Source organism: Eurytemora carolleeae, unplaced genomic scaffold (genome assembly GCF_000591075.1).
Source record: "Eurytemora carolleeae unplaced genomic scaffold, Eaff_2.0 scaffold1455, whole genome shotgun sequence".
Taxonomy (NCBI): domain Eukaryota; kingdom Metazoa; phylum Arthropoda; class Copepoda; order Calanoida; family Temoridae; genus Eurytemora; species Eurytemora carolleeae.
In genome coordinates, this window is record NW_019397350.1 from 11,664 (window position 1) to 30,315 (window position 18,652).

An 18,652-nucleotide genomic window follows, 5' to 3' on the forward strand; every position below is an offset into this window, starting at 1 on the left:
CAAGCTTAGAAAATTTGAGTTAAAATAAATAACCATGCAAAATTTGCATAAAAATTTTTTAAAATATTTTTTTTTTAATGTTCTTTAAATTCTGACAAACATAATTTTACTGAAAAGGCAGGAATTTTCAGATACAATTGTTGCAATTGCAATAAGGCAAATACTTTTATACCAATAAATTTGTATTATGTTTTTAATTTCTTTATTCTGTTTGGACACAAAGCCAAAAAAATATGCTTGAAATTTTGTTATCATGGCTAACAAGGCCAGTAAAGAGAAAAAATTAATTATTTTAAAAAATTCCATCAATTTTACTGAAAAAACCGTTTTTTACAATTAGAATACAGAAAAAGAGTGTTTCACATTGGATTTATCTTCAAATTGAAAAGAAAAAAGAAAAAAGAGAAAATGTCCATGCTTTTTCTTAAGAAAATTATAAGTTGTCGATGAAAGGGGGTTCAAGCTGTTGGAGAGCTTAATATACCAAGCACTTGAAAGTTATCATAGTTGAGAACAATAATTCGTTTCCATACTTGAAAAATATAATTTCATAAATATTATGAAATCAAAAAAAATAGTTTAGCAAATATAACAGTACATTGAGAAAAAAGAACATTTATGCATAATTTCTAAAAAATTCAAAAAGTATGTCGAAAAAATTTCAAAATAGTTATTTTTACTTTTGAAAAATATTAACATATGACACATGTTATTATATCCGTTTTTCAAGGCATAAAAAAAGTTATTAACCATTTCAGATTTTTTTGAAACACCAACCCGCCGTTTGACCGTTCTTTATCCTTCCCTATGCATAAAAAAAATGTTACAGCAAAATTTTTTCACAACCATGATGTTGAAAAAGTGAAGAAGTTTTAGCGTTCAAATTTAAGTCATTTTTAAGTTATTTAGAAGAAACCACATGGGTGGTGGAAAACACCCCCCCCCCCCTCAATCGTGATAGGGTTAAGGGCTACAATCGAATATGCCAATCTATTGATAGAATTACTTGAAATTATGTCTACAGTTCCTTTAATATCAATGATTTTTTTCAAGCTTTAACTTTTTGATTATTGTTATGAAATGTAAGCTTTAATTTTTCAAAAAGTTATTTGATAATTGTAAATATCTAAATCAAATAACAACTGAGGTCGAATTTTAAAAAAATGATCCGCGGCTTAAATATGGTTGGTTACACTTAAAATTGTATCAAATGTTTCAAGATTTAAGCCGGCGCTTAATTTAAACCGGGTTTTGGCGGGTTTAAGCCGCGGCTCAAATTCTTTAAATTCAGCCTCTGGTAATCTTTTTAGTGTTGTACGATAACCTTTATTAATGATGGGGTTTAAAGGGCAGTTTAAAGGGACCGTTTTTGCAGTTTAAAGGGACTGTTTTTGCAGTTTAAAGGGACCGTTTTTGTTAATTTCAGTAATCCACCATTAAAGAGGGATATGCTCTACAACGGTATCCTAGAAAATTTAATCTAATTCATCATAGTAAGGAAGTTTCTAACTTGAAAGGTTTGTAGTGATTACAATTGTTTATTGTTTCTTATGGAAGAAACGCTGAAGTCATTTTTGTAGAGAAATTCCACGAATAAACATAATAAGATTTCAACGACAAACAAATAAGAATATCTAAGTTCAAAGTTTTTACGGGTGCCGTTGTAAATCAGACATGTCACTCTATCAATGAAGGGTCACTTCAAGTAAAGGGTACAGTCCCTTGAAATCACGATTTTTGTTGTCGCATATTTCCACTGGTTGATTAGGTCTGACGAGGATAGTTTGCTGGTGGAGGTTTCTCAGATTCTAAATAAATATTCATAAAGCACATTTTTTCGAATAACATATTCGTATTGTTTTCGGAAATATCGTAATTATGTAACAAAAAAGAATATTTTATCTAGGAAACTATTGTCTGTGAGAAAATGCATGATCAAATTTTTTCATAAGAAAGACAATTGTTCAATTTATGATTTTTAACTGATTTATGTCTACAATTAAGTCCTAAATGTTTAAAAATTAAACAAAAATAAAAATTTGATTTATTTTCAAATTGTAAGTCATTTTTTCTTCAAAAAAAGGCAATTCACATTGGTACCTTTGATCATATAAAGGTTTTAGGGTACCGTTGTGAATCTGGCATTGCATCACACTAACAGTCTCTTTCAGAAAGGAGAAGACGACAATTATTACATTTTTTCTGGTTAGCACTGTATTTCTACCTGGGAGAGGGGCTCCTCCTGCATATCCCATAGGAGGAGGAGGAGCTCCTTTCATTACTGCAGCTCTAAACCTTTCTTCCTTCTCATCCGCCATATTCACTTTATCCGCTACACCCAGCACTCCCATAGCTGTCATTGTATTGTTGCCTGGGTAATGAAATATATATATATAAAGTGGTAATCTCCGTTTAATTTGTAATTCCGGCCAAAACTTGTCTAAATATTTGTATCGGAAAACTATGTGTATAGATCTCTTAAATTTGCTCTCTTTTTTACTTGTCATCTTTGGGTGTCTGGATGCTAGTAAATATGTGTCCGATCATAACTCAGAAACTCTTAAAGAATTATTCTCAAAGTTTGATTGGAGAATTCGAAAGAACCATGGAAGTGTGTTTATCTAAGCTAAGTGGGATGATTTTTTTAGTAAAAGTTTAAACTGCTAGGCAAAGCTGGGTTCCTAAGATAGTATCAACAACAAATAAAGAAATGATTAAAACTGGAGGGAACCAGGAATGTAAGAAGAAGAGAAAAATGTTGTAACACTATACTTTCAAGAAGACTCACTAGAGGTAAAAAAAAAAAAAAAAATCTGTTTATGTTGAAATTATTTTTAATCTTTTGGGGTGTTTGATTGAACCCTAATCATACCTGTGTACATTCCAGCGCCAGCCAACACTGCTTCAGGAGCCACATTCATAAGTCCAGCTAAACAAAACATTAGAAATATTTCCTCATTCTAATAGGAAAAATGTGAATTTTAGTTTGATATAAATTTGTTCTTAATTTAGACTTTAAGAATAGCTTTTATCTTTATGGCTTTAGATTTCATTTTTTTCAAGAATTAATATTGATTTCATGAATACATTTTGGTTCCGGGAACAGCATCTGTAAAATCAATTAAGAACATCAAACTTTATTGCCACCTATCCCCCCTCCCTCATCCCCCTTCCTCATCCCTCATCCCCCCTCCCTCATCCCCCTTCCTCATCCCTCATCCCCCCTCCCTCATCCCCCCTCCCTATCCCCCCTTCCTCATACTGTGGAAGATTACAAACTTGTAGTTGATGCTGGGGGAATATATCCAGGTTGGTATTGGGGAACTGGGGCATATCCTTGTGGATATCCATATCCAGGAGTAGGATATCCTTGAGGAGGTGGATATCCACCTGGAGGAGGATACCCTCCTGGGGCAGGATAACCCCCTGGTGGTGGATATCCAGGGTTAGGCACTGCAGTATAACCTCCCTAAAATAGAAAATTGGAAAAGTCGTCTTCATTGTATTGATATAAACTCCGACCAACTGTATTTTAACCTGTATTTGAGCAGCCCTGGCCTCGTCTTCTCTCTGTTCCTTCTTGTCCGCCATTTCTCCCGCTGCTACAGCTGCTAGCGCCGCCATTTGAGTATTCTACAAATTCCGTGTCAAAGTTTTATATTTTTTTGAAAAATAATTCGCCCTCCCCCCTCTTGAAAATTATTTATGCCTCAATGTTATGAATATTTTTTTTAATTGAGTAAATATTGCTTTTAAAAATATGTAGATATTGAAGTATTACTAGAAAATTGTAATAATTTAAAAAATATTTTTCCGCCTTTTTACCTGATCCATTTGTTTAAACCTGTATCTTGGATCTAACTGACGTATCTTCTCTCTAGTTGATCAAAAACATATTTGATCTTCCGGTTAACAACTTGATTAAAAGGACTGTGATTCTCCCTGCGAAGATGGAAATATTTAACCCAGAACTGTTCCCACATATTTCATTATTTACTTATTTTTTAAGATTACTGAGATGTGGGTAAACAACCCAATGAAAAATTGGCAAGACGACATTTTAAAAGTTCTTTCGATTGCTCCAAAGTTCTGGATTAAATTGAATGATTTTCTTTGCTTATGCTTTTGTTTATTTACATTTGTGATTTTTTTTTGGTCTGCATGTTTATTAAAAATAATAAATGTTTTTTTCCTGACTCGTTCACAACATTTACAGCAGCAGCAGGCTGCACAGATAGATCCACAACATGTTGCAAAAAATGCCCCTTAAAAATTCAATTTCAAGATCAGATCTCAATGAAAACTTAAACTTATTTTGATTAAATTAATTTTCTTTTATACAACCCTTTAAAGATGGGGGGGCAATTAATCTTAATATCGTTTTTAACGCCAGCTCATTTTTCATCAAGTATCATAATGAAAGCTGTCGAGAGCAAACAAACCATTCGAGTTTAATCTTACCAACAGAAAGACCGAAAATGTAGAAATCTGTTTCATCAACTTGGTTCTTCAAATACTCCTCTGACTCCCTGTAATAAGATTGATTTAAATATTGTTTTACAGTCCCTTTAACCTAATTGATTGAAATATTGTTTACAACCCCTTTAACCTTATTGATTGAAATATTATTTACAGTCCCTTTAACCTAATTGATTGAAATATTGTTTACAACCCCTTTAACCTTATTGATTGAAATATTATTTACAGTCCCTTTAACCTTATTGATTGAAATATTGTTTACAACCCCTTTAACCTAATTGATTGAAATATTGTTTACAACCCCTTTAACCTGATTGATTGAAATATTGTATACTGTCCCTTTAACCTTATTGATTGAAATATTGTTTACAGTCACTTTAACCTAATTGATTGAAATATTGTTTACAGTCCCTTTAACCTAATTGATTGAATATTGTTTACAGTCCCTTTAACCTGATTGATTGAAATATTGTTTACAGTCCCTTTAACCTGATTGATTGAAATATTGTTTACAGTCCCTTTTAACCTGATTGATTGCAATATTGTTTACAGTCCCTTTAACCTGATTGATTGAAATATTGTTTACAGTCCCTTTAACCTAATTGATTGAATATTGTTTACTGTCCCTTTAACTTGATTGATTGCAATATTGTTTACAGTCCCTTTAACCTGATTGATTAAAATATTGTTTTACAGTAACTTTGACCTAATTGATTGAAATATTGTTTACAGTCCCTTTAACCTAAATTGATTGAAATATGGTGTACAGTATTTTTAGACGATCAGATTCTATGAAGCTAAGAACAGCTTTTTATTATAAATTATGTGCGTCAATTAAAGCAACATCCCCACCCAACCCAACTCTAATTCGACGATCGCACTGTGAAGCGTAGGAAAAAAAACTAAGAGGTTTGATCGGGAAAAAATATCTAATTCAATAACCGCAACGGCTACAGCCATAATTATGGTAAATAAGCCTAAGGCTAATTATTTAAACCCTCTTATGGCCACAGCCTGAGACCTTCAGCGAGAGGGTAATTTTAACACCTTTTGGCTGAAAGGACTTAACTTTAAAAGTTTGAAGGGATTAAAATCACAGCCTAGGTCCCCCTTGAAATATCAATTCAACTTCTTAAAATTACGACCTAAAATCTTGATCGGTAAATTAATTATAACGCCTTTCGGGTGGAGGGGTTAATAGCACTTTTAAGTTAAAAAATTAAGGCTAATTTGCGTTAATTTTTGTTGTTGGTCGTTTTCTAGAAAATGTAAAAAAAACTTACTCATCTAATATGAAACACATGTTCATTCTCAATTCTTCCTCTGTATACCCTTGTTCTGGTTGAGATGGATTCTTTGACTTTAAAGCGTTTACTATATCCTGAAAAAGTATGATAAAGAAAATAAAAATGAAATAATATTTTTGTTAAAATATTGAATACTTTCAAAATTAAAAATTGAATTCTAAAGAAACATAAAGCTTTGTTGCGGTTTGCAAAGGGTTTCTTTATAAAAGTGGATTTGAATATACTGTAAATATAATTTTCAAAATCGCGTAATGCAGCGATTCCGTCACTAATATCGAATTAACCATATCAAAATGTTGAACTATTTTGTTGATCCCGGGAATTAGGAATATTCTGATTTATTTATTATTTTAATCAAAAATTCTTTATACGATATTAAATTCCACGTGCAAGTGACTTTTATTCTACTTTATTGACTAAATTATTCAGTAATTAGAAATTACATAGCGCCACCAACACGGTCCCATGTTGTAGACATTTGATAATTTATACTATAAACTATTGTAGGACAGCTAGGCTAAGTGTACTATCAGAAAACTCTTGATAATTCTAGACAGCATTATTGTTTAGGACGATATAATACCCTAGCTTCTAGTTTACGTGTCAAATCCAAAAGATATATATGAAAACCTTTTTTGTGACACAAAGTGATTTCAATTCTTCTTTTTTCCAGCAGTGCTTACCTTGTTTTGGGTATTGTTCGTGTTCTCGATATCGAAGCAGTTGACATCTATGAAAACTTGACACTCCATCGTTCTGAGGAAATCGTTTAAGTAAGGGTTTAAGTTAAAATAAATATACAAAATAAATTTAAAATAAATAAACAAATAAATGAATAAATGAATAAATGTATAAATAAAATAAATACACAACATGAAGGATCCTTTAAATTTACAAGAATAGTCCCCTTCTTAAAGACTTACTTGGTGTTCCACACTGTTCCTTGTCTGCACTTGCATCTATCAATGTTACGGTCACAGATCAGATTTACTCCTGCAAGGTTTCAAAAAGTCATTGATATATAAAAACGTTAAATAAAAAGGGGGTTTAAAGATTTAACGGTGAAGGGGGGGGGGGTTAAAGGTCTGTTTTGTGATTTTAAGAGGAATGTATAACTTAGTTACCAAAGGCACAAAAAGTTTTTTTTATAACTAGGCTTTGAAAAGTTTACCTCTTTCGTTGCAGGGCCTTCCATGAGCAGTGCAGTTCTAGAAAAATATAAACTTCAAGTTATTTTTTTAAATTTTGAGATATTTGTGTTCAGTAAAAATTGCTTGAACAAAATGTCAGAGAAATAAAAATGTCAAATTTTTTTAAAATTAATGTTTAACTTTTTTTTGACAAATCAACATTTGCTAGAAATTTTCAAAATTGCAAATTGCAAAATAATGTGCTGTAAACGTGTGGACAAAGATAAATATCTACACATATGCATAACAGCATAAATACAAATTCTAGCATAAATACAAATTGGGTTATCAGTGCTAAACAGTTTTTGAAAATAAATTTTCAGATTAATGTCCCGAGGTTAAACTAACGAAGACGCAGAAATAAAAATAAATATATTTTTAACAAATAGGCAAAGTGCTATTTAAATTTGTTTTATAAATCTCAATAAAAATGTTCATGCAAATTTAATTTTCATTTTTATTTAAAAATGGATTCTTAGAGTAATACCCATATGGTGATTACGCAATAATTTTAATGGAAAAAATATAAAAATGATTAAATGGTTAAATACAAACTAACCTGTTCATATGGGTCAAAATGTTTGATGAAAGGAGGCAGCTGGCATTTAGGATCATTTGCATGCTAAATTATTGCAAAGATTTTATTAGTTTAAAGAATTACTTTTATTAAAAACTTTTTCCTGATTCTGGATTAGTGAAAAATTTGCGTGGTTGGTTGGGGTGGGAATTTTCAAACTAAACTCCTTTGAGTTATTAATTAAAATGTCAAAAATTATATACTCTAAACAACTTTTGTTTTAAAAATAAAAAACTAAGAAAATGTTTTGATTTAAAACATATAATATCGCATTTTTCAAGAAATTTGCCATTGATTTATTTTGTTTCTTAAATTAATTCATTTTATTTAACTGGTACCTCCTGACGAACAATGTTTCTGTTTCCATTTTTATCAGTTTTAAAGCAATAATCAGGTCTGGCGGGATCAGGGGGCTTTCTAAATTATTTTAATCATATGCATACACTTGTATCATGAACAGAAAAAGAAGACTTTTATTCTCCCAAAATATGCCACTTTCAAAGTTAACCTCCTTTTAAAGTTGAAATGCTAAATTATGCTGCGTAAATCCGCACTTAGGCCGGATAATTATGCTGCGTAAATCCGCACTTATGGTCGGTTAATTATGCTGCGTAAATCCGCACTTATGGTCGGTTAATTATGCTGCTTAAATCCGCAGTTCTGGCCGGTTAGTTATGATGCGTAAATTCGCACTTATGGCCAATTAATTATGCTGCGTAAATCCGCACTTAGGCCGGATAACTATGCTGCGTAAATCCGCACTTATGGCCGGTTAATTTTGCTGAGTAAATCCGCAACTCCTCCTTTACCTGTATTTTGCTTCATCTCCTCTAGCTGCCCACGCAAATCCAGACATCACACATTGACCAAATATCTGCAGAGTCTCTAAAATATTTAGAATCAGATCCAGATTGTTAGATTTTTTGTTTTTAAAGAGGTTCCACTAAAAGCTCCAACAGTTTATAGTAAATTAACTGAGCACTTGCAACAAGTTTTAATTTTCTAATCCCAACTTTGATTTAAAAAATTTTTAAGCTTTGAATAATGTATACAGCTGAACAATATTCAGGGGTGTATGTTTTTATAAAAAAACTATTAATTTACCCCCTCCCTACCTTTGAATATTTTGTTTACCCCATTAAGTTAGTAATAAGTGCCCGTAGCAAAAACATTTTGAAGCGGGTTTAAGGAGAAAATAAATAATTTTTTGGGTTAAAAGTATCAAAAAACATTAAAATACTAGCATTTTGATGTTTTAAATTCATTTTGTTCCCTCAGAGCATCTTTAATCATTTACCCCCCCCCCCCCAGGGGGAATCATTTCTCAAAACTAGATACATCCCTGACCGTAAGGTAATTATTTTCTGTGCTAAAGGAATTGAGTCTTTCCCATAAACACAAAAATTCTAATCCCTTTATATCTGCAACCTGATGGTGTAAACCTTTCATATTAAATTTAGAGGTTTTGATTTAACAGAATTCAGTTTGAAATATTGGGTAGCAAAGATAAAGCGATTAGAAAATCAAGCCTTGTTGCAAAGACTCAATTTATTTTCTTTATTTTCTGTATTAAGATCTCGACAAATTTAAATGGTTTTACAATTGGAAAAGTTACCGTTCTTGCAGACACAGAATCCTCGTTGACATTCAGCACTGGAGGGACATCCATCCTCACACAGGTTTTTACTTCCCCATCTAAAAATCAAGGTTAATGGATATTTTCGAAAATAAAATCAAGAATTATCAAAAACGAATTCTTACACCTTATTATTACTAATGGCATCGTTTTAAGGTCCATTTTGTGGTCTGTTTTAAGGTCTGTTTTGAGGTCCGTTTTGAGGTTCATTTTGAGGTCCCTGTTGAGGTCCGTTTTAAGGTCCACTTTTATGTCTGTTTTGAGATCTCTTTTAATGTTCAATTTGAGGTCCGTTTTGAGGTCCTTTTTAAGGTCCGTTTTCAATTTTTAACATTTTTAAAGATATTTCATCTATTTAAAAATTTCATGCTTGATAAGTTTGCTTAACATTTTTACTCTGACTAGAGATATCCACCAAAAACGATTTGTTCAAAGGATTGGTAAAATCATTTTTATATAATCGGTTTGGTAAATATGTTTAGTTAGAGAAAAAATGTCATAAAAGCTCCCTTATATCAAATTAAAATTGGATTTTGCATGGCATCAAATATTTCAGATCCTTTTAGAGCACATTTAAAGCCAAAATACCATGAATGTGTAAAAAGCGAAATCAAAACAATGCCCTTCCCTGCTCACTCTTAGTTTAAAGGTAACATTTCTTAATTCGATATATTGTTAACCCAGCCATGTGTATAAAGTATCATATAAGTTCATTTCTCCCAGTTGATGACTAACAAATGCAATCCAGGAATAAAGCCAAACAATCCAGATTCAGTCATCTGGGTATATGAAGTCGGAGAAAGGAGTGAAAGGGCATTATCTAGCTGGCAAAGAAAGCAGTAGTCGGCCGTCTTATCCCCGGGATCCCCCAAGACTTGGCAGTTAGCACAACATATCTGATTAGAAGAGTCCCAGGCGAATGTTATGTGTATTTAGATCAACTTTAGTTGGTCCAACACTAATTCTTTGAATGGTTATAATGTAAATATATAGTGTGAGTGCAACCATGCTTCGTTATTCCACTCAATCTTGGCTTTTTACAACTGAACTCTTTACAAGTCTATAATATAGCAGTATTCATATATGCTGTAGTTTTGATGTATTTGGCTTGGATTGACACTTCAAAAAGGTTTGCAGTTGGGAACTAATTAAAAAAAAATATAAAATATAAATGAAACTATTAGAAATCCATTTCATTGAAAGCCTAAATCTCGTTAGATTTTTTAACACTCCCTTTAAGGAAAAATTTAGAAAAGATTACTTGGCTTCATATCTTCTATCCGCTTCCGCTTCTTGTCCACTCAACTTCCTGAATAAAAATGTTTAAATTCTAAGTGTGATGTTTAAATATGACAAGTGACATGTAAACTGAGAATAAGTTCAAAATTATCTTTTTATGAAACAGTCATGTGTTGTCTTGGCTGGGATCAGGGACATATTCAGGAATTTGTCCAGGGGGCTTAAACTGGTTCAGGGTGGGGCTCTTCCCCCATAGTCCCCCCCTGAATACACTTCTGGGTGGGATTTAAACTTTTAGTAAAAATCACAAGGTTAAGGCAGTTCAATATATAAATTTATTCAATTCAAGTTTTTAAAAAATAAGTGATTTCTTTTATTAAAATCCGCAAAATATAAAATATCGAAATTGCTTTGTCGGTATAAAATGTTACATATTTGCCTTGGAAACTTTTTATACCCAACATCATGAAAATGTGAGTAAAAATGTGGAATAAAACTCTCTCAAATTTAATAAAGTTTGCAATATGTTTTTTGCAAAATTTGTTTAATCTGCTTTAGCTTTCCAAATGTTAAAATTCAACAACCAAAGGCGGATCTGAACTGATACTTAGTTTGTCATAAGAAATATGTTTTTAGTTCAGTATGCCTTCAAATTCAGTCTGTAAGTATTATGCCTAATTAAATAGCTACAAATTGAAACTTTTGTAAAGCTTCAATTTAGTATAAGTACTTTTTATTATGCTGATCGATTTTTTGAATGAATTTTTTAACAATACCATAAACCAAGCATTATTTTTGTAGCCCTAGACAAGAATTGTTAAAGCTTTAATCCACCACATTTCTCTATAAATGGGTATTTTTGCGTCAAATTTAAATTTGAAGAACTTTAGAATACATAAACATTCTACTAATTTTACCTGTAGTTTTTGTAGTAACCGTTAATCTTGTGAACTTCACTGAGGCCATCTGCATAAAATATCTAGTATCTGAGCCTCCAATATAAGCAGGCCCGTGTCCGAATCCAAAAGGTTTTGGTTTTGGTTGAACCTCCTAAAAACATTATAAATATATTTGTTCTTCAGATTGTTTCAAAAAGTTATTTTTAAGCATTTTCATCACAAATAGACAAAAATAAATATTTTTATATAATTCTCTCAAGCAACTAATAGTATCCTGTTTGATAAATGATTAATTATAATAGGCATTTTTCTTTTACAAGCAAACTGTTCATATGTACGGATGAGTAAAAATATCAACTGAGTCGAAAAATATCTCACTGAAGTAGACATAAGGAGAATTTATGCGACATTACTGACACGACTTTGTGACCTCGTATATTTTCATTATATAAAAAGTATAAGGTCGGCAAAGGAATTGATTTTTTGTCTTAATCTCAAATCTTCCAATCCTTATATCTTTGAAACCTGAGCCCGCGATTTAAAAATTTCGACTCGTAATTCCTTAAACCCGACTTTAAGGCACAATCTTTGACCCAACTCTGATGACAGCCTGTGTCACGTGATTGACAGCTGCAATTCTTCGGCTCGACTTAAGGAGTTAGGCCCAATAAAAATAAAACCAACCTTGGTTGGTTTTAAAGAGAATTAAGCTCAATGTCGAGAATTGTTCTCATAAAAACCCGGAATGCGCCAATTCCTACCATGAAAATTCGCCAAATAGAATATGAAACCGGTTTTTTAAACTCAACTCTGTGGAAATAACATGTAGCTTGAATCCGAAAGCTCAAATCGTAAATAAGGCCCAACAAAAGCTTAGACCAGAGCCGTATTTTCCCGAATTTTTTAAATCGCGGGCTCAGAAGATGTAAACCTTTGATATTTTAAACCTAGATTATTTTATCTATGAGAATTCAAAGTTTAAAATATCTGAGGTCTACGACATTGGGATTCAAAGAAATAGGGATTAGAAAATTACATAATAACAAAATACATTTTTGTTCTTCTCAACAGATCGTCAATAAGAGGACTTATGATTAAAAACATAAATTATTTCAATCTTACGTTCAGTTTACTTTAGTTTGACGTGGTACAGTTTGACGTGGTACAGTTTTCAAATAATTTCGTATTATTTCTTTATAACTCACCTCAGCAAGGATGGATCCTAGTGCCAGAGGGCCGCAGAAAAGAAAAACAAAAATCATGTTTATCTCATTGCATCTGAAAATGATCAGTACAATCTATTTTACTTTTAATTCAAGTATACACCATTTATACTGTTGGAATAACATTTTGTTCGTAACTTCGAAAATAATGTTCGTGACTTCGAAATGTTTTCATCTAAAGTTCGATATATTGTTAGTCATCAGAAAATGTAATATTTATATTTGCAGATGTGAAAAATGATATTGTAACGTATTGAACGTAGGGCAGGGTTAAACCTATTTTGGTTTTTTTTATGCGTTTTTATTTCAAGAATTATTCTAATTCTTAATCAAATTTTCAAGGTCAATCTATAGAAAATTTAAATTTCGCAATAGATACCCGATGGAAATAATAATATATTAAAGTGGGCATAGGAAAGGGAGGACAAAAAGAATGAAGATACATGATAATAAAATGGAATTTTAAAGGCCCTGTATGCATAGTAATATACTGGGTAGCCCACAAAGGATGAGACCTATACTGTCCAGAATTTAAACTGTCTGTTTCCTTGTATTTATATGATTCCCTGCAACTACAGGGGGAAACCAAATATCTGTGTATAGAGAAGGACGACATTAAAATAATAATGAAGTGTATTTGTTGTTTTTATGAAGAAAATTAGTCTAAAAGTCGTCTTCATATTGATAGCTTTTCAATAAACAAATTGTTTCGCGGTCGACCTTCAAAATCACGATTTGTGTAAAAAACTATACAAATTGAAGATGGCAGCGCCATAAAATGTGATTAATAAAAAATTAAAATTTAAACTGTATTTTTATTATGATGAGTGCAAATTTTCGCCACAAACTATTCACTTTCACGGGCATTGAAGCACTTTCGAGGCTATAGTCTCCTCCCCCCCCCCCTCCCCTGCACTCAGCCTTGTTGTTTGTCGGTAAACCAAAAAGTGTATAATATTTATTTTTCAAATCGAATAAAAACGTATAAAAGAATATTTCTAAAATATAAGTTTTGACTAAATACTATGATAAACCAGTTTGCACTGCCAGCTGCCTGGTCTGGGATTAGGGATGGGTGAAGGAAAGCTTGCAGAAACGGAAACAGGGTTGCCATGTTTCGCACACAGGATATTTTAGCACAGCAGCACAAGGAAAAATGAGTCGAAAATTCAGTTCTGTATTGGATATTAAACTAAACATAAAAATACAAGAATTGAAATTGTTTTATGTTTGATTGGAACAGATGTTAATTATATTTTTCTTTTTTATGAATAATAAATTTATATTTTACGAGAGAAATTATATAAAAAGATAATTTTTTCCAACAAGCCTAGCCTTTATCTGTTTGTTTATTTGAGATGGATTTATCAATGAAAAAATGTTATGATTTGGAAAATTGTTCATCATTGAAAATTGAAAAAATCCCAATTTCATACTTTTTATCAAGGGTTGGTGAACCTGCTCAGAAAGCACACTGCACAGGCTTTCGTTCCCAGCGTATTTCCTCTACACGGACAGGCCCGCCTGGTCGGGCCGGCTCGGTGTGCAGAATTTTGTCTGGGATTCTCTGGCCTGGCTGGACTGCATGGATTCGGTGGGTTGGCAAGGATTGGCGGGTTTCAGATCTGCACGCAAATTTTACACAAGGCTGGAAAAGGCGGCGTCATGAAATCGATACCCCCCGGGCTTTAACTTTTCTTTATCTATTAATAAGTTGAAAGATTGAACTCTTGAGAATGAGATAGGATTAAATATTTGAGAGAAAAAAAATATTTTTAGAAAATAAAAAAGGGTACAAATAAAAAAGTGTAATGGCTGCAATTGTTCAATTCATTATTTTAATTTAAATATATTTAGAGATTTAATAATCGAAACAATAATTTCTAACATACCGAAAAAATAATTAATATTTTAACAATTAAATGCAGTTTACACTTTTATTTAATAACTAATACTGTCGGCTTACAATTAATTTTTTCAAGTAGTTAAAGAAATTATAATTATACTAGCTTGGGAACCCAGCGTTGCACAGGGTAGTCATGGTTAGTCCCGCCGTTTACCCGCACTTGGTCGCTTTTACCGGGAAACTAGAATCTCGCTATAAAAGTTCAACCACTCAACTTAGAATCTTAGAACCAGCCTAAGAACATTTCCGTGGATATCCAGACTCAAGAGTTCAACAATAAAAATTTCAGGAAAATCAGTTCAGGATTTTCTCAGTTATGATTGGACAAACTAACAGACAGACAGACACCCAAACAGAGATTGCAACTTTATGGGTGTTAAAAAAACCAAACACTCAACACTTTTTTCTCTCACAGGCTCAATTATTATCCAATGATAATGAAATTGATATCACAATGTCTATAGGATGTTAGGAATACATGGTCAAAAAATTATCGGATTTGATCAACACTGCACTGAATAAATGCTCTTTATCTCTTGGGGATGAAACTGATCAGCCCACCTGCAGTAATAAACATTAACAAAGTTGAATGAGGTCCAGAATTTGCTTAATAATGACAACATCTCTTTAAAAGTGCTCAATAAAAGCCTAAAACTCTTTGAAGCTTTGTTAGTTAACAGATTACAAGTTTAGGTTGGAGCTATTATAACCAAACACCAATTTGGAGGACACTGTAACCCACCATTTCCAGGTAAATACAGAACCAGTTCCTTACCTTCTCCTACAACAAGGAGAACAGCTGCCGGGGCCTGGGACCCATACTAATATATGAGCTGATGGAACCAAAAAGAAATATATCTAACTATCCTAAAGCTTTTCCTTGTGTAAATCAACTCTAACTTGGTCCATGAGGGCTCAGCTTTCTGGCAGATGAAACTTGTAAACAGCCACCACAACCAGTCTCTTATGCTGTCAGCAATAGATTAAATTAAAGTTTGAAAATAACCACGAAGTTAAATAATGTTTGACCTATAATTGAGAATATTTGGGCCATGGCAAAAAAAGAAGGTTGCAAGGATGAAATTGGAAATCCCAGCCGGGTAGGCTGCTCAAATCCTTTCCCCAGAGATAAAAAGCATTCATTTAATAGAGCAGGGTTGATAAAATCCGGTAATTTATTAACCACGAAGTTCTAGATATACTGTGATATAAATTTTATTATATTCGGATAATAACAGTGTACAATGTTTTTTTTAACGCCCATAAATCATGCACTGTCCACTAAACGCTACTATTCTTTGGTCAGTGTACGGCAAATTACTGCAGTACACACCGAGAGCTTAGTTAAGGGTGAAATAACTATATAATGTATAAGCTCTTATATATTATTATACAGGGTGAGTCAAAAAAAGTTTATATAACTAATTTTTTCATGAAATTTTCATTTTAGGTTTTTTGTATTTTTGCAATATTTTGGAATATTTTCTTTTTTTGCTTGAAACTCATTTGGTACCACAAAAAAATCCGCGAACCCTTTTTCCCATCAAAATTGTAAGTGAAAAACAAAAATGCCATAAAAGATAATTGCTATCCAATCCTAAATTTTCATTGAAAGATATATTCATAAGAATCCCCAACATTTTTATGAAATAAATTCAATTTATTAAGTTTAGTTTAACAAAAATATAACACAGCGAGCAGTTGAACATAAATTAAAATGTCATCCTATCTTTTGGTGATATTTCACCGCTCTAATTCTTAGATTAATTTATTGATAGCAATTGCTGAGACCAAATAGATTCTAGTACAATAGATGGCAACGTAGAATTTGTACACTCTAAGTACAGCTGTATTCTGACGTCACAAGTGTCAATTCAGTTTTTGTGTCCGACAAAATTATTAATGATAGTGATAGTTTTAGAATAAAGCGCTTATCTTACAGTAAAATAAGTGCAACTAAATGTATTTGTTATTTTCTGTTTTTACACTTTTTCATTTAATTTTGAAAAACTTGTCAACTAATGTCAGAAAATATCACTTTTCTTGTTATATATGACTCTTATGACGTCGTGTATAATTGGTTCATTTCTCTGTTCCCACCGATTGTACTTGAACTAAATTGCGAATTTTCCTGATACAATATTGCTACTTTTCTCCATTCCATTAGTTTGATTTTTACGAAATTTTAGGATCAGATAGAAATTATACGTTAACACCTTTTTTCTTCACTTTTGAGAAGAAAAAAGGTTCGCGGATATTATTTGTGGAACCATTTGAGCATTAGAAAACTTAAATCAATATTCCTAGATATTGCAAAAAACATGCACAAAAATGTCATTAAAAAAATAGTTTTAAGACTTTTTCAATTACACTTTTTTAATAACCCTGACATATTTTCACAAGTTTATTTATTCATATGTTACTCGTTTAACATACTAAGAATGACTAGTGTAAAATCCGAGATTGAACAAGTTTGCGAAATATCAGTGAAACTGTTTGCACATTTATGCAAACTCAATTATAATTTTAAAATGTAGGACAAAATCATATTTTCTTATAACTAAAAGTCAGGCTTCTACAATATATATATTTACATCAGTCAAATTCCGCAACAATTGTCTAACAACATTTTATTTTATTTATAAACACAATGTTTTATGATCTAATTTGATTTGAGGATTTATCACAGATGTTTTCGGATTTCTACAAGATAAATATGAATACAATAGAAGCAAACATGGTTTAGAAAACTTATATTTACATAGATATTAATAGTAGGAGTGCCGTTACCCCCATGACCCGACAGCAATTATACTTTTCAAGAAAATAGGAATTTGCCAAATATTTGGGTATTTGGAAATTTCCCAAATATCTAGACATTTTAGAAATTTCCTAAAACTGAGAAATAGATTATCCCCAGATTCTCTACGAAATTTGGGATTTCTCAAATTCCCAGGCATTTGGGGAATTCTTGAAATGGTATATTTTTCCAAATGCCTGTCAATGTGTGAAATTCCCCAGATATCCAGGTATTTGGGGAGTTTCCCAGATTCACAGGAATTTGGGGAATTCTCGAAATGGTATATTTTTAAGATTTTGGAAATTTCTCAAATGACTGGATATCTGGGAAATTCCCCAAATGTCTGGGTATTTGGGAAATTTCCCAAATAGCTAAGCATTTGAAAAGTTTCCTATTATTGACAAAGAAACTACTCTAAGATTTCTTAATGTTTCTGTTGCTGTTCAATTTGGTTAGTCCTTAATTCACTTTATAATTAAATTGTGTTGTAGCCCTGTGATTCAAACCGTTTGTGAATCTCTGCCTGCAGGTCGCCACCTTGCTAGTCCTCATTGTGTATTACTGACCCTTCCGTCCCCATAGTGTTGTCAATTCAATTGTTTTAGAGTTTATTTAGATACAGGGGGTTCTCCGAGCTGAAGGTGAAATTATACATTATATGATGTTATCGTAAAAATTGTTATACTAATATAATGTTTCTTCAGAAATATATAATTTGAATTGAATTGAAAAAATTCCCCGGATTCCCAGGTATTGGTAAATTCCCCAGATTCAGTATGTATTTGGAAATTTTCCAGATTCCCAGGCATTTGGGGAATTCCCAAAATTTCACAAATTCCTGTAGGAATTTTAGGGTGGTATATTTTTAAGATTTTGGAAATTTCTCAAGTGACTGGATATCTGGGAAATTTCCCAAATGTTTGGGTATTTCAGAAATTTCCTTTAATTGAAAATCACCCTGAGTTCCGAGATCCACTATGTCTGCACGTGAAATAGGATAAGGTTGGATTTTAGTAGGTAGAAGGATGAGGATGGGGGTGTAAGGGTAACAGGAATGTGATATACTTAGGGTTGTTAATCGTTTTTGTAAACGATCGTTAAACAATCGTTAAAAATCGTTTTTTGTTTCGTTTTCAAGAACGATCGTTTCGTTTTCGGAAAAAACGATCGTTTTTAAAAACGACCCACTCGTTTTGAACTTTTAGAAAACGAATAACGATCGTTTTTAAAAAACGATCGTTTTTATTAAAACGATTTGCGACCGTTTTTTATACGATTGTTTCTCTTTTATTGAATTTCTCTTTTCGCTAAACTCTTCTCTGTTGTTCTTTTCTCCTTAAAATATCTAATAAACATAAAATTGCATAAATAAAAAATTATTTAATAATAATAAATA

The 18,652-nt window shown here is 32.0% G+C and overlaps 1 protein-coding gene across 1 annotated transcript; it reads right to left on the reverse strand.

Moving 5' to 3' along the window:
- Positions 1-1,349: 1,349 nt before the first annotated feature.
- LOC111713681 (uncharacterized) lies at positions 1,350-11,391 on the reverse strand. The gene is made up of 18 exons (XM_023488612.1): positions 11,346-11,391; positions 10,451-10,498; positions 9,169-9,248; positions 8,363-8,438; positions 7,892-7,970; positions 7,536-7,598; positions 6,958-6,994; positions 6,710-6,779; positions 6,470-6,542; positions 5,763-5,860; positions 4,462-4,529; positions 4,193-4,265; positions 3,826-3,877; positions 3,538-3,633; positions 3,280-3,469; positions 2,873-2,929; positions 2,225-2,371; positions 1,350-1,808 (listed from the first exon to the last, which is right to left on the reverse strand). The coding sequence occupies exons 4-18, from the start codon at positions 8,407-8,409 to the stop codon at positions 1,765-1,767; spliced, it is 1,194 nt and encodes a 397-aa protein (XP_023344380.1). The 5' UTR covers positions 8,410-8,438; positions 9,169-9,248; positions 10,451-10,498; positions 11,346-11,391; the 3' UTR covers positions 1,350-1,764.
- Between the last annotated feature and the right edge of the window lie 7,261 nt (positions 11,392-18,652).

Bases quoted from the DNA above. Each gene is read 5' to 3' on its own strand.
- LOC111713681 (XM_023488612.1), bottom strand. From the start codon at position 8,409: ATGTCTGGATTTGCGTGGGCAGCTAGAGGAGATGAAGCAAAATACAG. The intron at 6,995-7,535 runs GTTAGTTTGTAT...ATATTTTTCTAG, and splicing joins ATTTTGACCCATATGAACAG to AACTGCACTGCTCATGGAAG. The intron at 3,470-3,537 runs GTTAAAATACAG...TTTCTATTTTAG, and splicing joins CCAGGGCTGCTCAAATACAG to GGAGGTTATACTGCAGTGCC.